At 36.0% G+C, this 21805-nt stretch overlaps 3 protein-coding genes and 1 pseudogene across 4 annotated transcripts; 3 read left to right on the top strand and 1 right to left on the bottom strand.

The window, feature by feature from the left end:
* Nucleotides 1–2537: 2537 nt before the first annotated feature.
* LOC106352557 (protein argonaute 5-like) lies at nucleotides 2538–7621 on the top strand. Its single transcript, XM_013792173.3, has 20 exons — nucleotides 2538–3049; nucleotides 3224–3429; nucleotides 3516–3665; nucleotides 3753–3886; nucleotides 3983–4092; nucleotides 4185–4288; nucleotides 4387–4522; nucleotides 4631–4747; nucleotides 4843–4953; nucleotides 5052–5123; nucleotides 5229–5351; nucleotides 5423–5561; nucleotides 5662–5783; nucleotides 5870–6007; nucleotides 6095–6237; nucleotides 6328–6390; nucleotides 6461–6660; nucleotides 6750–6823; nucleotides 6911–7005; nucleotides 7085–7621. The coding sequence occupies exons 1-20, from the start codon at nucleotides 2621–2623 to the stop codon at nucleotides 7290–7292; spliced, it is 2874 nt and encodes a 957-aa protein (XP_013647627.2). The 5' UTR covers nucleotides 2538–2620; the 3' UTR covers nucleotides 7293–7621.
* Nucleotides 7622–10421: 2800 nt separating this feature from the next.
* On the top strand, nucleotides 10422–13565 carry LOC106356605 (protein RGF1 INDUCIBLE TRANSCRIPTION FACTOR 1-like). The gene is made up of 4 exons (XM_013796338.3): nucleotides 10422–12146; nucleotides 12263–12446; nucleotides 12531–12773; nucleotides 13150–13565. Exons 2-4 carry the CDS (start codon nucleotides 12273–12275, stop codon nucleotides 13300–13302), a joined length of 570 nt encoding a protein of 189 aa, XP_013651792.2. The 5' UTR covers nucleotides 10422–12146; nucleotides 12263–12272; the 3' UTR covers nucleotides 13303–13565.
* A 2483-nt stretch (nucleotides 13566–16048) lies between these two features.
* On the top strand, nucleotides 16049–17035 carry LOC106352586 (annotated as a pseudogene).
* A 52-nt stretch (nucleotides 17036–17087) lies between these two features.
* Nucleotides 17088–21238, bottom strand: LOC106352556. 2 transcript variants are annotated; one of them, XM_048736861.1, is made up of 8 exons: nucleotides 21078–21238; nucleotides 19782–20714; nucleotides 19500–19618; nucleotides 18354–19190; nucleotides 17950–18271; nucleotides 17711–17876; nucleotides 17514–17619; nucleotides 17088–17413 (listed from the first exon to the last, which is right to left on the bottom strand). In XM_048736861.1, exons 2-8 carry the CDS (start codon nucleotides 20505–20507, stop codon nucleotides 17296–17298), a joined length of 2394 nt encoding a protein of 797 aa, XP_048592818.1. In that variant the 5' UTR covers nucleotides 20508–20714; nucleotides 21078–21238; the 3' UTR covers nucleotides 17088–17295. The 2 variants fall into 2 exon arrangements, with proteins under 2 accessions (XP_048592818.1, XP_048592819.1); XM_048736862.1 differs by having other exon boundaries at nucleotides 21068–21236.
* Between the last annotated feature and the right edge of the window lie 567 nt (nucleotides 21239–21805).

The raw sequence follows: 21805 nt of genomic DNA on the forward strand, positions 1-21805 counted from the left end.
TATACATGTTGACTAATAATCTAATTTGGGGGCTATGAATGTGTTGTTTTATGGACAAGAAGATTATTCCAAAAAACATCTAGTGACATCAAGTTGATAAATGCTGGTAAGATTTTGGAGAATGGTAAAACTGTTGCTCGATCGGTGTAAAGCTCCATTTGATGATCTCCCGAAATCCGTCATCACAATGCACCTTGTCGTGCAACCGTCTCCAACAAAAGCTAGACCATGTGCTTATTCTCTTTGATTTCTCATCTCTGTACATCTTGTTTGTAGTAGAATGAATGCTTACGTGTTATTGAAAGATAAACAACACAAAACTCCTACTATCAGTCTAGTCCGGGTCTTTTGAATAAATCAGTTCAAAAAAAAAACTCCTACTATCAGTGTGTTTTTTTTTGTTATCTTTTCGTCCATTACAGGGAAGAATTGAAGAGGGAGAATCTCCACAAATAAGCTTTTGCTCATGTACCATAATGTGAGAGGATAAGTCCCAAACCTCAAATCTGAAAGAGAAGAGTTTAGAAACTTGTTTAAAAGTCTTGTTTCACTAATGTTTTTGCTAGGAGACCCTGTATGCATGCATGCATTATATCTGGGTTAACTTTGAAGTTCAGAAAGCATATTTGGAATAGGAGGCTTGAAGATGTACCACAACTAGGTTATTATAAGCTAATGGAAGTTGAGATTTAGAGTTAGATTTTTTTAAAATGTTGAGATTTAGTGTATTCGTTTAATTTTTTTCCATTATAATTTGTAATACTATATATTTACTTATATCATAAATTCATCCCTATATATTACCAAATCAATTAATATGGAAGAGGAGCGGAGTTTTTTTCATATTATAAAACAATAATTATTCTTTGACAAAGATATTATTTAAACAAGAAAATTATTAAATTTAAAAAAACCAAACAACTTAGAGAATATATATCCATAATTAACCAATATCTATCAAAATATCCATAACAACCTTAATAACAATATTTCCGTTTATATTAACCTTTTTGAAAGTCATGATCTTAAAAAAAATAAACCTCCATAATCTTACATTCTAAATATTACGAAATGGATAAAAAATATCTAGAATATCTTAACCTCCTCAATGTTTCCATATATTAACCAAATCTATTCGGAGAAGTTAATATATTTTAAACAGGAATCTTCAAATATTTTGTTAAGATTACAAATAGCAATTACAAATTAATGAAATCTATAGTCTTAAATGGATTCTTATTATTGTAAGTTTATCATATTTTTTATATATATTCTATCGGCTGATCCGCTTGGTTATTTAACAATTGTTTTAATAACCAAGTTTTCGTTTATGCCAATATATTTAATGGATTATTATATATTTTAACCTAAATTTATTAATATTCGGAATTAACATTTAACACAATATAACCTTCGTGTAACTCAGCCATATAAATAGTCATGCATTTCTAACTTTCTAATCTTTACCCTTCAGAAAAAGACATGACTTATACTATGATTAGTCTCACTGATATTAACCCAAACTCTTTATTAATGAATGAATAGAATCTTGTTGAAAAAAAAAAAATTATAGTATAAATTTTAGTTATTGTTACGAATGTTGAGAGTCAGTCATGCTCGGGTTCTTACATTATATTTGCACTTTTGTAACCCACTATATTTGTATAATCAATTTTGGTTTGGTCCTCAACTTTCTAATATAATTGAATTGGTCCATTAAACTGATAACCGCGTGAATAAAGAAAGTTAGTCTTCGTATTTGTTGTCCCGTTTTTAACTTTTTCTCATATTAAAGTAGCTCAATACGAAAAATGCTGCTCAATATGCAAATAAATTAAAATTCACAAATATCTTTATCGCGATACAAATCCAAAAGTAAAAAAAGGCGAGCGATCGTACAAAAAAGAAGATAAGAACTAAGAAAAAACAATATTCCTAAATCTTCATCATTATTGAAATCATCGTTTACCGATGCAAAGATGGCGCAAGCTTGTCATGATGGTCTGCATTTAAAACGGTAATTATGGATACTGTCAGATATCATATCAATAACTATCACATTAGCTGAGATAATTTTTACTATTAATGTTTTTTAGAATTTTAACTAAACGAAAATAGTAATCAATTGTCAGACGTTTCACCTACGTGCAACTAAACCTATCCTGATAAATTTGTGACAAAGAATATTGCATAAATTGAATTAGCTGAGCTGGTCTACATTTATTCCTAATCACAAAAAGAGCAAAAAACGTACCAAAGATATCTCTTTCTTTGGGTAGCAAACAGAATCAAATTTGGAAAGAGTAGAGCCAGGTAGGGATCAAATACAAATTACAGAATAGTTATTAAAAAGCAGTAATCGTGGTATTGTTACAGAGTAGGACCCACAAATAAAGTAGAGGAAAAAACCACGAACTTGGAGCCAAAGCAACAAGGGCATAATCGTCATTTCCCGAAGGTTAATTAGTTATTTTTACAAAATAGTAAAAATTCGTCAACCGTCTCTTCGCTCCTTTAAAATAAAGTCTCCTCACTCCCCTCTCTCTACACTACTCTCTCCTTTGTCTCTCTTTCCGTTTTCGAATTTTGTTTTCTTCCTTCGTAAGCTTCCCTTCGAAAAATGTCGTCTCGTGGTGGTCGCGGCGGCGGTGGAGGACGTCGATCTGACCAGTCCCCCGGTCCCGTTGCGTGGCCTGCACTGCAAAGCTCCGGCGCTCGCGGCGGGAGAGGTCGCGGTAACGCCGCTCCCGTCGCTTCGAGCTCTTCGTCTCCTCCGTCGGATGCTGTTTCCGGCGCCATCGGAGCGGTTGACGTCGCTTCGTCGTCGTCCGTACGTGAGAAACCCAAGGCCTCGGCGTCTTCGGATTCCGATTTGTCTCTCGGTCAGGAGTTAGCGGAGAAAGTCCAGATCACGACGGCTCCTCCGTCGTCGTCGAAGGCGGTGACGTTTCCGGTCAGGCCAGGGTTTGGTCAGGCGGGGAAGAAAGTGACGATTCGCGCGAATCACTTCCTCGTTCAAGTTGCGGATAGAGATCTCTATCACTACGATGTAATTAGTCTCCTTCTGAGTTTTCTACTTTTATTGTAAAAAGTTTGTTACATTTGAAACCAAAAAAAAAGTTTGTTACATTTCTTCAGCTTACTGTATTTGCGTTACGGTTAGGGTTGTTTGTTGCGTTCGTGGATGGGACTTTATGTGTGTTGATTATTTGTCTGCGCACAGGTGTCAATAAGTCCCGAGGTTATTTCGAAGAAGGTGAACAGGGACGTGATGACAACGTTGGTGAAGACCTATGGAGAATCACACATGGCGAAGAAGATTCCTGCGTATGACGGCAGGAAGAGTCTCTACACTGCTGGGCCTCTCCCTTTTGAGTCTAAAGAGTTTGTTGTGGATCTGAATGATAAAAAACCTGCTGCGTCATCCAAGTAATGCATATTGATCTGTTTGTTGATTGGTTTATAGTGGCAGCGAAAAGCACGTTGGTTGACAGTGTTTTGGCACTTTTTGGCAGGAGGGACAGGAAGTTCAGAGTTGCTATAAAGCTGGCGTCAAGGCCTGATCTTCATCAGTTGCAGGAGTTTCTCCGTAGGAAACAGAGAGATGCTCCATACGAGACCATCCAAGTTTTGGATGTTGTACTCAGGGATCTGCCATCCCAAAAGTACGTTAAGAGTTTAAACATTTACTCTATTGGACTAAATATTGACTGAATATGGACTTAGCATTGACTGTATTGCTTTCTCTTCAGGTTTGTTTCCGTTGGGAGGTCTTTCTTCGACCCCAGTTTGGGAAGGAGGGGTGAGCTTGGTGATGGTGTTGAGTACTGGAGCGGGTATTTCCAAAGTCTAAGACTCACTCAGATGGGACTGTCTCTCAACATTGGTAAGAACTTATTAGAAATTTTTTTCCTGGGTTAGTTGCGGTTGGTTTTGTTGACTGAGATTTGAATTGTTCATGTGTTCATTTCTTATGATGCAGATGTGTCTGCTAGATCTTTCTATGAACCTATCTTTGTCACTGATTTCATCGGCAAGTACCTAAATCTGAGGGATTTTAGCAGGCCACTGAGGGACTCGGATCGTGTCAAGGTATCTTATCTGATGTTTATTCAACCAGTTCAGTAGTTATCTTATAGAAGATATTGCAGTTGTTCATACGGTTTTTAGCTTGTGGTGGCTAGGTGAAGAAAGCATTGAAGAGCTTAAAAGTTGAATTGGCACAGTTTGACTTCGCAAGAAGTGTCAAGGTCAGTGGGATTTCCAGCTGTCCCATCAGCGAGCTAAGGTATGGTTGCTTGTTTCAAGAAAACCTAAATAAAATGCGGACTTTGTTTCTGATCTTTGATTTCCTACTTGCTGATAGTACTTGGTTTTTCATTTCAGGTTCACGTTAGAGGACAACACCCAAAAAACTGTTGTGCAATACTTTGCTGAGAAGTATAATTACAGAGTGAAATACCCGGCTCTACCTGCTATCCAATCAGGGAGTGACTCAAGGCCTGCTTACTTCCCAATGGAAGTATGATTCAGTTCCAAACAATTTCATTTTTTTCTTTACCTTCATCATTTTTCTGAATTCAGGTTTCTACCATTAAAGATCTGCTCACTTTGTTTTTTTTTTTTGCAGTTATGCCGGATAGCTGAAGGCCAGAGATACACCAAAAAGCTGAATGAGAGGCAGGTGACTGCGTTGCTAAGAGCTACCTGCCAAAGGCCTGACATTAGAGATAATTCGATCAAAGGGGTATACTTAGTCCTCCTTGAATCACATTTACACAGATGTCTTTATTTTTGCATTCCTCTTTTAATAGACATAACGTTTGTTGTTTATATTGTTAGATGGTCAAGAATAATAAGTATCACGAGATTGATCTTGTGAGGAAGGAGTTTGGAATGTCAGTTACTGATCAGCTAGCCACAGTTGAGGCTCGGGTCCTACCTCCACCCCTGGTGATTTTCTCGACTCCATTTTTCTATTGTTTTTTCTTATTGCTATACAAATTCTCTTTTCAATGTTGGTCACTGCGAGGTTCTATTTCTGTCTACAGTTGAAATACCATGAAAGTGGCAGAGAAAAAATGGTGAATCCAAGGCTAGGACAGTGGAACATGATTGACAAGGTAAGTGATGGATATTTGTGCCTACTGCTTCTATTGGTTTTACATGTAATATCAAAATTTTCAGCCTTTTACATCGTTTTGATTGTTGTATATCTTGTGTTTTAGAAAATGATTAATGGAGCAAGAGTTGCATCTTGGACTAGCGTGTGCTTCTCTACTAGGATTGACCGGAATTTACCACAAGAGTTTTGCAAGCAATTGATTGACATGTGCGTCAGCAAAGGAATGGTATGACTTAGTTGTGACTCTCTCCTTTTATTCTAGAAAGATCGCTGACTGTTTTTTATATATACTTCCAGCAATTCAATCCACAGCCTGCTATTCCGTTCATCTCTTGCCAGCCTCAAAGAATTGAGGAAGCACTTTGTGATATCCACAAAAGGGCACCTGGTCTTCAAATGTTGATTGTAATATTACCGGATGTCACTGGGTCATACGGTAAACCACTAAATCCTTATTGTAATATTGCTTAGTTGGTATTTTTGTGATGTAAAAGATGCCAACAATTTGGTTGCTTCCACGTTATTTATATATGCAGGGAAGATCAAAAGGATATGTGAAACAGAGCTAGGGATAGTATCCCAGTGTTGTCAACCAAATCAAGTTCGTAAACTCAACAAGCAGTACATGGAAAATGTCGCATTGAAGATTAATGTCAAGGTCTTGTGATCTATTTTTCATTTTCTTTCATAGTTCCACATGTTTATATTTATGATACTGTAAATTTAAGGGTTAATTTGTATCAGACTGGGGGACGGAACACAGTCCTTGATGATGCCATTAGAAGAAGGATTCCTCTGATTAGTGATCGCCCAACCATAATCTTTGGTGCTGACGTGACTCACCCTCAACCTGGAGAGGACTCGAGTCCTTCTATTGCTGCGGTATTGTATCTTCACTGCTTTTACTTTTCTCTCACTATCTTTTCTAATTCAGCTTATAAGTTTCTATTTATATATTTTTTACTAAAGGTTGTGGCCTCGATGGATTGGCCTGAGATAACCAAGTATCGTGGGCTGGTGTCTGCTCAAACTCATAGGGAAGAAATCATCGAGGACCTGTATAAGCTGGTACAGGATCCTCAGCGAGGGCCAGTCCACACTGGTATGATAAGGTAAGAACAGAAGCTCTTTCTCCTTTTTCTTCTTGTTTGCTTTGATTTCGCAGATTCACAAAAACAAGAACATTATGTATCTGAATGCAGGGAACATCTGATCGCATTCAGGAGGGCTACAGGTCAAAAACCTCTGAGGATCATATTCTATCGGTAAGTCAATATTGATATAGGGCCTGAAAATAATAATCTGTTTTGCTAATCGTTTTACCTTTCTATGCAGCGATGGTGTGAGTGAAGGACAGTTTAGCCAAGTGCTGTTGCATGAGATGACTGCTATACGCAAGGCGTGTGCCTCTCTCGAAGAGCGTTATCTTCCGCCTGTAACGTTTGTGGTCGTCCAGAAAAGACACCACACACGTTTGTTTCCTGCTCAACACGGGAACCGTGAGACAACTGATAAGAGTGGGAACATTCAGCCAGGTATCTCGCCACAATCTGCTCTTTAATTCGTTTGGATCATTGTCAACATATACAAATTTGAAATATTTTTTTGCATCTTCTTCTTATAGGTACCGTCGTCGATACCAAAATCTGTCATCCCACGGAGTTCGACTTCTATTTGAACAGTCACGCTGGCATTCAGGTAAATCAAGAACTTCCCCAAGTATAGTTAAACATCTTTAGCCAGTTTCATCATTAGGAACTATAAGCTGCTTTTGTTTGGTTATAGGGAACAAGCAGGCCTGCACATTACCATGTGCTTGTGGACGAGAACGGGTTCACAGCTGATGCCTTACAAATGCTCACCAACAACCTTTGTTACACGTAAGGAACAAAAACTTACATTTCCCTTTTGACATGTTTGTAGTAGAGAATTTTTCTGAAAATTGGTCTTAAACCGTAGGTTTGCGAGGTGTACGAGATCTGTTTCAATTGTGCCACCGGCTTACTATGCACACTTGGCTGCATTCAGGGCTCGTTACTACATGGAAAGTGAGAACTCTGATGGAGGTTCAAGCAGGAGCAGGAACACAACCGCAAGCACGAGTGCTGTTGTCTCGCTTCTTCCAGCAACCAAGGATAACGTCAAGGACGTTATGTTCTACTGCTGATCAGACACTTCCTTGGCTACTAGCCAACCGAAAGGAATGATAAATAATGAACGCTCTCGCTTCCTTTCGGTTTTGGTTTTTTCATAACTTATCTTTTGGGGTTTAGCTGTGAATATTTTGAATGATGCGGCTAATATTTTCTCTTGGGATTCTTATGCGTTTTGGTCGGTTTTCGTTGATGACCTGACTTCAAGTTTGTCGTTGTTGAAAAAAGAAAAGGGTTTAACTATGGGTTTTCTTTTAGACTGTTCTGACTCAGAAGTTGAACATGTATCTTTCTGTGTTAATAACTTAATCGGTGAATCATCTTATGCATTTTTTTTTGTCCCCGCTGTCCTCTAAAGCTCTTTACTTTGTTCTTGTCTGATTCTGAGTAAAATCAAGGTCTGTTTACCAGATTTTAGTGATTTGATTCAGGATCGGTTAATTGGTTTGGTCAGCAACTATGATGAACTTGACTTTTTTTTTTATAAAATTGGAAACATTTAACTACTCGGATATGATTATGAATCTTGGACTTGTTCAAATTTTGCTGCTCCGATTTACCGGAATTTACCTCAAGAGTTCTGCAAACAATTGATTGACCTGTTACATCATAATATAGTAATATGGTAAGCTTGTGGAGTTGGTGGTTTTATCATATTATGTGATTTAAATTATACAAACAATCGTGGACTTTTATGATGGCTCCTCTTGTCTTTGATTATTCTGTTTATGTAAGAACGTAGAGAGTGTAAGTATGATCTCAACACGTGTAAACTTTCCAAAATGAGTCGCAACATGCCTTATTCTATTAAATAATCCTGGAATTTATATTCATATAAATGACCTCAAAAGTTTATCTTCTTAAGTTACACTGGAAGATGATCAACTTTTCTTTCCTTCAATTTATATGCTATTCTTATCCACCGCTAGCTTCTTCTTTTTCTTGGCGAAAGAAAATTGCGACAACCAATGGACTATGTAACAACATGATTAAGACATTTATAAGTCTTTACACTGATAATCACTCAATACTGGAACATTAAAGATAAACTCTGTGCACCAAACGTTGAAGTTAAATTTTATTAATAGTTTTTGTAACACCAAACGTTCAAGTTCAATTTTATTATGTTACTTACAACCACCGTTTAAGTTAAATTTTACTAATAAACACTTAGATTTTATAACAAATATCAGACATTATGATTAACAAATCTATATTATAATGGGATAGTTTCTTCACTCTCGAAAGTGTCCACCTGTGCAGCTTTATGGATCCCACTTTAAAAACTAAATCTGTTTAATTACAAGAAAATCTCCATTAATTATTCTATACACCTACCTATTTCTCCTAAACTGTAGTCGATCAAGCTTCCATGTGTATTAATTTTTTTTTTTGGCTTTTCGCAAAATTGACCTGCAACTCAAAGTTAAACACAAAACTAATTTTCATTTTTTTAGAAATTAGTTTTGTCATATTCACCCCACAAGTTCATATAATTCACGAAAATGCCATTAATTTCTTTTTCTTTTCGAAAATGACATTTTTACTCTCTCACCTTCATCATCTTCAAATAATTACAAGACTACCATTGTCATCAATACCCTAACCACCATGAACAACCAATTTGAAGCTCTTAATGCTCCCAAAATCGATTTACCCTTCTTCTTTCTCTATTCTTATGAACTAAACACAACATCTCTCTCACTATCTCTTCACATTAAGCTAAAAAACTCAAAATTTTGATTATATATTTTTTATGGTTCATAAAGTCATAGAAGCTAACGATTCTGGGTGGGTCACTTTCGTTTGAGATTTTGTGTTCTTGGAGAAGCCTTATGTGTGCTAAAGAAGCTATCTCACCAATTTAAAGTATGTCGAGTTTTTTCCAGATCTGTTCGTCCAGACGACTTACAGGTAAGTCGTCTGGCTGTACACGACTTACCTGAAAGTCGTCTGGTCAATACATATGTTATTTTTGCAATTGACTTTGAAATCTGTTTTCTGAGACGACTGAAATATAAGTCGTCTGTTTTTGTTTGTTACAAAAAAATTTTCAAAGAACCTTGACGATTTACATGTAAGTCGTCATAGGTTAGTTTTGCATTTGACTGGATTATTTCACAAGTTTGACTTTCTTGGACGACTTACATTTCAGCCGTCTGGTGGAAAATTGAAATATCAATATTTTATTAAAATCCGACGACTTACATGTAAGTCGTCGTAGGTTACTTTTGCAATTGAAAATAAAACTTCAATATTTAATTATAACAAGACAACTTACAATTCAGTCATCCGTCCGACGACTTACATGTAAGTCGTCCAGGATTTTATTCCGAGATTCTGGTCAAACCTCGTAAATCCTGGACGACTTACATGTAAGTCGTCGGGCGGACGACTGAATTGTAAGTTGTCTATACATAATTAAATATTGAAGTTTTATTTTCAATTGCAAAACTAACATATATTTCAATTTTTCACCAGACGTCTGTAATGTAGGTCGTCCAGGAAAGTCAAACTTATGAAATAATCCAGTCAAATGCAAAACTAACCTATGACGACTGAAATGTAAGTCGTCTAGCTTTTTTGGAGTTTTTTTTAACCAAACAAAAGTAGATGACTTATTTTTCAATCGTCTCAGATAACAGATTTCAAAGTCAATTGCAAAAATAACCTCTGCGTTGACCAGACGACTTATATTTTAGTCGGCTGGAAGACTTAGATTGAAGTCGTCCGCGTCGACCTAAATGGACGACTTCTCTGGAAGTCTACTAGACGACCTCCGTGGATGACGCTGCGTTAATGTTTAATAAATTTGCATTTTCTCTATAACTATAAAAACTTTTTAACATTTTCTTGTTAATTCATATTTATTAATAAATATGTGGGCTGCTGAATGAAATTTATAACTTAATTGGTGATATTTATGAGGTTACCAACATTCACGTTAATTAAAGTTTCTAACTGATCCGAGAAGACTTCCGTAGAAGTCTTCTACGCTAGTTTTTAAGTCTTTTACGCTAGTTTTTGAATAACTTGTATTTTTAAGAGTAATAAGTAACCTCAAGATATGTAAAACTCATATTTTCAAAATATGTTTTCTCCCTTAGTTTTACTAAATTTGACTAAGTTTTTCAACATAAACTTATAGCTCCAAGCTGTGTCTACTTCCTGGCTCTGCAATTCGGTTACCAATTATTATAGGATCCTTAGGTGGAACCCCCAAGCTGTGTCTACTTTCTGGCTCTGTAATTCGGTTACCGAGTCGCAAGACCATTTATTCTTTGAATGCTCTTTTTCCGGTGAAGTATGGAGGGAAACGGTCAAAGGTTTAGCGGGCGTTGGTCTCTCCACTCAATGGTCGTCACTGTTGCAAACTCTGGTCAGGGGGTTACAAGACAGAACCGCAACATTTATGTTTCTGTATTGTTTCCAAGCTGTAGCTTATGCCATATGGTATGAAAGAAACACTCGTCGTGTGGGAGAGCCCCCTACAACGGCTAGTCAACTCATCATATGTTTGGATAAGCAAATCCGAAACAGAATATCCTCTTTGAGAAGGAAGTCATGAAACAAATATGAAATGGCCATGAGATGTGGTTTAGGAGTAGATGATTCTTTCAAATTCTTCTCTAAAATAAATATAGCTTTTCAATTTACTTAGTCTGCAAAAGATAGCATAGTATGTATAAAGGTTTTTTGAAGTTAATAAAATTTAAAGTTCTTTAAAAAAAAAAATTCCAAAAGATCAATAAATTTACAAAGAACGAAACAATAATCACTAACAAAAAAAAATTGATTGTATAAGTTAGATAGTTTTCTAATGGATATTACATGTATCTAAAAGAAAAGTTTGGTCTTCGGATATATACATGTAATCTCCAAAAGCCGAACTCTATCTTTCTCTGATATTTTTAGAACCAAGATTAAATGTATCCAAAAAATAATCCAGGTAGTCCTTGTATAAAATCCAATAGAAATATCAATCGACAATAGGCAAAAAGAACTTTGATACTAAATGATGTTGAACATACCCAAGAATCTATAAGAAAGTGAATAGATAGATCCCCAGTTCAAAAGAACGCCAAGCACAAACATTGGTTGGAATTAAACTCATCAAAGTCCAATATTTTTACATCGGAATTTTGAAACTTGATGGTGGAAACCTTCATTTATAAACTTTGAAGTATACTTTGAATAATTAGAGAGACATGCTCATCTTTTGCATATATAATTTATATAGTTGTTTATTTGTAATAAACCCTTATCACTGCATCATTTAAATATTTTTAAAAATTTATATGAAATTTTATAACTTACTATCAAAAGTTCTTAAATTTGGCATATAATAATCATAGTTTTATTATCTATATATTTTAGTTTTTAGTTTATTGCTACTAGTTATCTACTCTTATTTATATATATTAAGCTTTCAGTAATATCATTATAATATTTTGTAGTAAAATTTAATTATATATAAAAACTAGTAATTGCAAAAGTTCAATCTGGGACAAAATTTTATAAAACTATCTTATTTAACTAAAAATGTTACATGTATATTATTTCAATCCAACTGTTTAAAATCAACTTTAACCTAAAATAGTCTCTATCCTTTCTCTCCTCTCCCCAAAAACTAATAGTTTTAAAATATATATAAATAAATAAGCAAAAGATGCAGAATATCTGCCACTCCTAAATAAGAAGAAATAAAAAAAATCTTCATTTACCAATAATATTATAAAATTATATCTTTTTTCTCTCTTTTAGTCTTAAAATCTGATTTTCCTGCTCTTGTCTCTAAAACAATTAATCTACCATCTCTCTTTCTCTCTCTCTCCCTCTTTTATTCTCTCCTGATCATCTTCCTTAAGGTAATTCAAATGGCACGAGTATATATATGTTCTTCGTTATTACATTGTTCATAGAACGTTTTCTGGATCTTCCCTTTTAATTTTTAACCCATTTTTTATTTGAATAACGTAAACAGGAGAGAAAAAATGGAGGAGCCGAAATGGCTGGAAACTCTCTTAAGAACAAACTACTTCAACATTTGTCCTCGACACTGTGAGACACCGCGAAATGAATGCAACATGTTCTGTCTCTCTTGTCAAAACGCTGCGTTTTGCATCTACTGCCGAACCTCCCTCCACATTGATCATCCCGTCCTTCAGGTTCACTACATTGCATACATATATCACTATACATTCACCCTTCACCATTGTTTTTTAATCATTGAGCTAACAATGGTTCTACAGATAAGAAGATCGTCGTATCATAATGTGGTTAGAGTATCGGAGATAGAGAAGGTATTGGACATAAGAGGAGTACAAAATTATGTCATCAATAGCGCGAGGGTTCTCTTCTTGAACGAGAGACCTCAGCCTAAGAATTCATCTCATGGCCCCACGTCATCCACCACCAAAACCATTTCTTACTTCTGCGAGACTTGTTGCAGAACGCTTCTTGATCCAGCTCGCTTCTGTTCCTTGGGTTGCAAGGTATTTTACCAACAATTTGCTGTATATTCACAAATCTTATTTTATAACCGGGTAAATCATGAACCCGAAAACTTATCAAATTGTCATATCTATAGAAAATGCCAAATGGGATGCATAGTTATCATTTTTTGCGTTTTTAGAAGCCAATACAGAGTCAACAAATGTAACTGACACTCTACCAACTAGAACACAACTACCAATGTTTTAAAATTTATTTGTTGTCGGGAATGAGATATGATATAACGTTTAATAACTGGTGTGGTAAATTGATAGTTTATGTTAGAATTTCAAGCATATTAGATAACTTATCTTAAGATATATGTATACGTTACATTTTGAACAAGGTAAATATATAATGTGATCATAAAAATGTCAGGTTGAAGAAATGAGGAAGAATAAGGAAGATGAAGAAGAGAGATTGCGTAAAGAAAGACAACAAGAAACGCACAAAGGCACGCATCCTCCAACTCATACTTCTAATTCTAGGCGACGTAAAGGCACTCCTCATAGAGCTCCTTTTGCCTCCTAATTTAATCAACCTTTTTCAAGAAATAAAAAAAACAAACTTTCTTTTGATTTATCTACTACAATTTAATGGTCTACCCAAATAAACATAGTATATGCGTATTGGGTGGGTGTTTATATATTCCCCAATTTGTACAAAGTCCAGCTCACTTCTCACAATCATCTCACATGGGAACAACAATTTGTATAAAATAAAATTGTAAATTCACCTTTTTGTCAACATTTTTATTTATCATATTTCGGATGAGTAAATTTGATATTAGTTTATAATCTATCCTTAGTCTTTACTTTAAAGAAGATTATAAAAGTGGAGAGTTAAACCCAATAACTCTTTGCTAAAGGAAGGAATAACATGAAAATCAGGCAAAACAACTTATTCGATAGGAGAATGTCGGTGGAGAACTGGAGATATTTGTATTATTTGTATCGGATTAATGATAATATATTACTCCCTCCGTTTTTTAATATAAATCGTTTTAGAGAAATTTTTTTGTTCCAAATTATATGTCGTTTTCGGTTTTCTATGTAAAATTTATTAATAATTAATGTTGCGTGATCAATGGTAATATATCTTATATTTTTTTATTGGTTGAATTGTGGTTAGATAAATAATTAATGATGTTTTTGTTTAGAAAATATAAAAAATTAATGGTTTTCTTAATCTACGTGCATAGCTGTAAAACGACTTATATTAAAAAACGGAGGGAATACTAATGAATGCGGTAGTTTGGACTTAATTGTCACTGTTTGGGTAGCTACTAATTTTACTTTAGGCTAAATTTTGTTAACTTGTATGTTTTATAGAAGAGTCGGTATTTGTGGGGTTGGGGCTCAATAATTGTTTATTTAAAAAGCTGTTAAGAGAGACATGAATGTGTATATGTCTTGTATACACATGAAATGTCTCTCTGCTTGTTTCTGAACATTAATGTTCTAAGTTGCTATATAATTAAAATAATTTGTTGTATGCGTTAGTTTTTCGAAAGGTACAGTTACTTATAAATAAATTAAACACACACTTAATTTAAATATTTTTTTATTGACAGAAATTTGGGATGGGTGTCCAAGAGTTTCAATTCGGTGTAGTTACATAGAAATAGTCCAGACTAGTCACGTGTTGTCACATATCGGTTTCGTGTCTCTGGCAATGCTGAAATGTTAATTTCTCGGTGGCTGAAATCTTTGAACCCGAAACCCGAATAAACCCGAACCGAACCCGAATGGATACCTGAGCGCCCACTCCTAATCATACCTAAATCTAGTGAGATTTCTTCCAAGTACATATAATTTCTATGAAAGATATTCACTCATTAATAACCAACAATCATTAATTCAGTGATTCCAATAGGTTTACAAAATTTTAAATTGAAAAGTGAGGTTTTCTGGATGAAATATGAGAGAAAGGAAAGATAAATAATTTGTGGTAAAAAATGAGTTATAAACAGTAAGGGTCCGTCTGGTGACCATTCTGAAAACAAGAGGAACGAATAGGAAAAAAACGTAGGGTCCGACTTGTGACCATTCTGAAAACAAGAGGAACGAATAGGAAAGAAACGTAGAGGAATAAAATTGTCGGAATGAAAAACAAAGGTTGTTTCATCCCATATTTAACAAGGAATAATTTTATTATTTATTTCTCTACAAAAAATGAATGGTAGGTAATGAAAAGAAAAAAAAATATTCCTTATGAATTGTGATTGTTTTTAGGAATATTAGGGAATGTATTATTCCTCATCGTTCTTTGGTCACCATTCATACCCTAAGTGTCGATTTCAAGTGTGCTTAGAATTGGTTGTACATGCTAGTTGGTGTATTGATGACAATATCAATATTGTAAATAAAAAATGTGGATGACTGAATCAAATAATTATTTTCGAAAAAATAATTTCATTTTTGAACTGATTTAAATTTATAGGGTGAATAGAAAAAATAAAAAAAGAATTAAAAAGAAGTCAATATGTTGTGTTTAACCACAAATTTTAGGTCATTTGTGTAAGAAGCACTAAAATTAAACTATACCTCAAAAATAGAAATATACAATTTTTATTATAATTTTATATCTAAATAAAATTTAATCATTATTAAATAATTGTTATACATTAATATTAATATTAATTTGATTTATATTATATAATATAAAAGTTTAATATATATATATAATTTAGCATTATTAAGCTAAATAATCTAATTTATTAATTAATTTTTAAAATTATATAAATAATTATTATGTATACACCCAGATAACAAAAAAAGTTTATGATATACTATGATTTATAAAAATATATTATAACAATAACTATTAAATTAATGATTATTTAATTATTAGTTATAAAACATTTTTTAATTAGACAATGAAATTAAATAAATATGTTTATTTGGTAAAAGTAATATAATAAAATTAGCTAATATTTATCTTATTTTATAATATAGAAGAACGAGATGCTATTGGTATTTTTACAGTTATAAATTTTACAGTTTGTTTTTAGAGCTATATGCAACATATTAATTGAATGCGAGGTGATTTTAACAAACACATGAATTTATCTATGTTATAAAGTTTATTTTTAAAAAAACTTTTCTTTTGAGCAACTATATAAAAAACTAAATTTAACCAATAGATGTTAAATTTTGTGTTTTTACCTAATTTGTTTTCCATAAATAGAGAGTATTAATTATTCCATATGTGCGTCGTTATCACCAAAACCTAGCACACATCTACATTTATTCATATAATAAAGTAAATAACTAACATGTGTACGTATACGAAAATGTAACAAGTCTATTACATAGTGAAGTTGTAAAGTTGGTTGTTCAAAAAAAAAAAGTGAAGTTGTAAAGTTGAAATGAAAACAGTCTCGTTTTTTTGTTTCGCTTCATAGAGTAATGGAGAGCAAGAACTAAGAAGCACCTCCGCAAGCTCCTTCAGCTCATAACCGTCCAAAACGCCACGTCATCTCTATCATCATCATCATCATCTACGCCACCGTCACCGTCTGCGTCACGGCCGGCTTGGTCAGTTGACTCCTCCATGGCTCTCACTATCTTCGTCTTTTTGGTTGCTCTCTTCTTCATGGCTTTCTTCTCCGTCTTCATCCGTCATTTTGCCGAAGATGAATCAACGGCTGATATTTCTTTTTCCAGACCAACTACAAGAAGATCATACTCGCCACCACGTCGGCATTTTAATCTTCCGAGGGGACTTGATTCTGAGGCCGTACGATCACTGCCGGTGTACCGTTACACGAAATCAGCGAAGCACTGGATCGAGGATTGCATCATCTGCTTGAGTAACTTCGAAGAAGGTGAAACCGTTAAAGTGATACCACACTGTGGTCACCTTTTCCACGTTGACTGCGTGGACAAGTGGCTTAACTCGCACGTCACTTGTCCTCTCTGCCGCAGCAGCCAGGTGTTGCCGGATCAGGGATCGGCAGAGAGCAGCTGTAAGGAGGTGTAGTAGTAGTTGTTCGAGTTTGGGGCAGAGGACCGGACTGGAACGGTCGTTGAGTCTCTTGACATGTGTGTGTTTCCACGCGTATTGATATTTATTGTCGGTTGGTCCTTTCATTTTTATTGGTAAGTGTAAGTTGTATTTACATCAGCACGACGGTTATGTTTAACTCATGGCTGTAACTTTATATGTCTGCGTAACATATTTTCTTCATAAACTATTTCCTACCTAACGTTTGCCTTTGCTTTGAGATAATGTTGCTGTAAATGAAAGGCACTATGTTCTTTTCGATTTTGTAAGCAGATGTGTTGAGAATGAAACGAATAGTATATGACATATACGCTGTAACAATTTCTATTGAATCTTGTGTATAAAAATAGTTAAGAAGTGTATGGAGCCGAGTGAATCAGAGTTATATCTAAAGCTATAAATCACAGGAAAGATAAAAAGACATTTGGTATCAGTAAAACCCAGAGTCTGATAAGCAATCTGAAGCAGAGTTTGGAGCCAAATGTTATATGACCGAGAGAAAGAGTAAGAGTGAGGTCAGAGTATACAGTAAGCACGAACTGCCTCAACCACAGGGGCTTGACACATGGGACATTTTCCTCCAGCTTCCACTAGCTTCTTTGCACACTTCTCGCAAGTGTTCATATGTCCGCATCTGTTTTTTTTAATTGAACAACAAGAAAAAAATTTCAAATAGGGAAGATGCATATAAAAAAAAAGGATGCTGGTGGTGTTCTCATGGTCCATACACGTACCTGTACAATAAGGAATCAATGTTACTCTCGCAGCATATGCAGCAGATCCCTTTCCTTACGTATTCCCATTTTGACTCATAGCTCTCAGCGTCACTGGATGATGGACCTGTTAATCCGAGATTATGGGGCGTCATGAACAATATGTTGTGTGTGTACTGTAAATATATATATGTAAAATCATAAAACGGATAGAAAACCTGATGAATCGGCAGAGCGGTGCATCGCTGCAGATACCTCTTGCCTTATAGAGCGTTGTAGCTCGAGTTGCATTTCCATGCAAGCCTCCAGCATCCTCTGCAGGTTATCCATCCTTTGATGTATCCTTCCCATGTCGATCCTCAGATCGTTGATCGAGTCCCAATCCTGCAGAGATAAATTGTTTGATCAAGTTTTAACTGGATCAACAAGGATGATCCACTTAGGAGATAGTCTTTACCATTCCAATGCGCTGATGCATATCATGTGCTGGCCAGCTTGAATTGGATCGATCATGGTCCCAGAACGCCTGAACAGGAATCACTGGAGAGGGTAGAGATAAAGGAGGAGATTCAACAGCGTCAACTTCTTGACCACCACCACCACCACTCTGAGCATCATCAGCATGCTGTTCTGTGTGTTCATCTGCTAATAAAGGGTCCGGAAACGTCTCGTGTTCTTCCCAGTCGACAGGATCTCGGCTTCGCCTGTCCACGTAAGATTGTATCAACTGGTCCAGATTTTCCCTAAACCCGCTTTGAAGAAGATTTGAAACACGTCTCCTGTAGTGGAAACAGCGAAGTCATCAGATACAGAAACTTCGGTTGAGATATGAGGCCATTACAATATTACAAAATCCTTTACCTGCTGGAGAGTTCTCTGAGTTCCATGTTCCCATTATCATCGTCCGGAGGAAAAAATGTGGCAGCCCTTCCAATTGAGACCGTGTCCTCATCAGAATGTTCCTCAGACCAGTCTTGTACTGTGCTTTGAAGATCAGAATCATCAGCCTGCATCTCTGTGGGTTGTAGTGGACCATGGTCGTCTCCGTCCTCATCCACGGATGATATCTGGGAAAACTGGTTTGGAAAACTCTCGGAAACGTTTGTATTTGCCTCCTCTTCAGCATCATCTCTCCATTCGCCGTTGATAAGTTGCCAATCGGATTCTTCGTTTCCCAGAATCTCCTCCTCGGACTGCTCCTCTAGGGTGAAAGTTAGATTGATGTTCTCAGGGAGATGCTCCTGGAGATCTATTGTCGGTCCACTAGTGGCAATTTCTTCGGGTCTTTGCAGAGACTGTTCAGAAGATGAACAGCTAGCAGCATCCTCCCTTTGATGGCTATTCAGGTCTGCTTCAGCATCATTTCTCCTTTGAGAAAACTCATCACCTTCCGACCGTTGCCATTCGCTTTGGATATTCTCAGGAAGTTGCCCCTGCCACCCTTCTACACGTGCGGTCCTTTCTTCCAGACTTATACTCCGATTATTAGAGCGTCTGGAATCAGTTACTTCATCCAGCGAATTATGGCTGTCAGCCTCTCTGCGATTATGATCTGAACCACCGTCTGCATCATTGATGTTATCTTGATTGTTTTGTTCACCTCTACTATCATCAGTTTCAGTGTCCGATGAGGTTTCCGAGTGACTAGTGCTCGCTTGACCAGAGACAGACCGGTCTAGTCTGGATATAAATTCCTCCCTGTCATGGAAAAAATACATAGTAAGCATTCACGTTCTTAATATCTCTAAGGCAACACAAGTGTCACTTTCTGGGTTGAGTTGCACATATGTGATGAAACGGAGAATCTAATTACAAAATGGGATTGGGATTTAAGCTTCAAGACAAAAAGACGAACAGCTACAAAATTTACCAAATCGCTTAATATATAAAGATCATAAAGGTCTGAAAGCATATATCAGCATAAGATATTAAGCCACCTATGGAAGGGCACAAAATAAAACCACAGAGAGATATGCATGAGTTGTTTAATAGAGAAGAATTAGTTACCTCAGCTCAGATACAGTTTGCCTCTCTCTTAGAAAGCCCAACTCAGTAGCTGCAGATGATGTTGGTTTCTCTTTATCATCCTTGACACCATTTCGCAAGAACCTCCCCCTTAGCAATGCCTGCAATGGCAATTAAAGATCATGACTCAGGCTACGGCCCAAACAATAGAGTTGAGACAGATACAACTCTCAACTCCTCCAACATCAAACAACCTTATATGACTTGAAATGGTACACAAAAAGCCAAGAAATAGTATTTAAAAAATATATATTATGAACCAACCTGAATGCGGTTGCGATGAGCAAAGTTTGATACAGCATGATGCTGCATCAACCCCTGAAGCTCTCTTTGCCTTTCCCTCTCAGCCATTTTCAACATATCCACCCACACTTGCCGACCACACAACTTGCGTATGCCTCTTCTAGCATGCTCGTTCTGAACGCAGTTCCCATTAACAACCATTCCATCAAGCACTCTTTCAATCTGGTTAGCAACTTCAGCAGGCTGGTCTTCCCTGGAATCACCAAGAACAGGCCTCTGCTGGCTATTCATCTGAACCATCTCCCTAATGATCCTCACCCTTTCCTGTTCCGTTTCGCCAAGCCATTCCGCTCTAGAAGGGGAAGGAGCAGATGATTGCTCCCCCGTCCCGGAGCTCATCCACTCACGAAAGATTTGCCTAACTCTTTCTCTTTCAACCATCCCCAGATCTGAAGAGTGCTCGCTACCGGTAGGGGAGCATCCACCAAGCTCACTCTCACCCAAATTTACATTGTCTAAAACCACACCATGCGCGCTAATGTTACTGTCATCTCCCCTCGAAGGGGAAGAAGGGCCACTCCTTCTCTCACGGGGATGACCCGTCACGTGGTCATCCTCAAGTTCCCTCCACATCTGTAGGAGCGAGGATGCACGGACGCCCGGTCTCCCTTCGGTTTCCATTTGTCTAGTGTCCCGAGGGAATGATGAATTAATAGCCAAAATGTTTTGCAGGCCAGCAATAGCCATTATATGATTAATCAATCAAATCCCCTTCTTTTTTTTTTATCTACAAAATATACACAAACTTCTTCTTTCTCGAGATAGATTAAATCAATCTCCCAATCATCAGTTCCCATACCTCTGACCACGGTCCTTAGACCCATGTTGCAATGGAATCAACATCTTTTCACTAAATGAAGATACTCTCAAGTAACCTCAGGTCCAAGCACGCACCTGAAACACCAAAACAATTCACGATGATTGAATCCATCTACAAAAGTCTTCATTGACATAAAAAAAAATACGATTCAACGCCCAAATAAAGAAGCCTAAATCAAACATCAGATTCTTAGCAAATTGAGAAGCAACGAAAATCACCGATCATATCTGTAGAAATCAAATCGATCAATTGAGAAGCTCGAATCGGATCCGAAGATCCAGAAAATAATCCGATCGAGATCGAAAAACCGTGAATTAGATTTGCACGGAGATAATAAGAAGGAGAATCCGTAATCAAAAAGACCTAAATCAAATCCGCCATTATCGAAACTTCAACGCAAGAATGAGAGAGAGAAGGCATCGTAAACCTTTATTTACCAGAGAATCTCTTGGATTTGATGAGTGAAGAAACGGTCAGGTCGTAGAGAGAGAATTTAAGCACAAGAGGAGAAGGAGAAGGAGAAGGAGAGGCGAGAGAGAGGAAGGGAGGATGTGGACCAGCTTGTTGTGAAGAAAATCTTACCGTAACACGGACGTCTGGACAAAATTGACAAGCGCCTAATATCTGCCTGACACGTAGCGCACTTCCCTGCTTCCCAAAGTTGGTTTTTTCTTTTTGGATTCAAGCAAGCAACTCCCATTATTAATTTATTTTTTTAAATAGCAAAACTAAATTCGATTTTGGCTCTGAATTTATATGATATATCTTCGAATTTTATCTGCTCCAAAACTCTTGTAGTGTGTGATGCAAATATTTAGTAACGCATAAATTGTGAAAATGTGTTAATATAAATTTGAGAATTGCTGAATTTGTTTTTAGTATATATATTTTGAGACTATCGATTTTTAGTAGCTTTACCAAGTTTCAAAAAAAAAAACATAACTTTATCATTATCCATTTATTTTACGTAGATGTAATGTTACAATTAGGCTTTGTATCAAATAATTTAAATTTTTAGAATATTTAAAATTTGATTTTTTTAAAACATAGAATATTACCTAAGACCATGAAATTTATATTTTTTTTTAATTACAAAATTTCATTCACACACGCTCTAAAATTACTTAAAAACTTCTTAAATTCATAACTTGAAATATTTTCAAAA

Source organism: Brassica napus, chromosome A7, assembly GCF_020379485.1.
Source record: "Brassica napus cultivar Da-Ae chromosome A7, Da-Ae, whole genome shotgun sequence".
NCBI classification, from domain to species: domain Eukaryota; kingdom Viridiplantae; phylum Streptophyta; class Magnoliopsida; order Brassicales; family Brassicaceae; genus Brassica; species Brassica napus.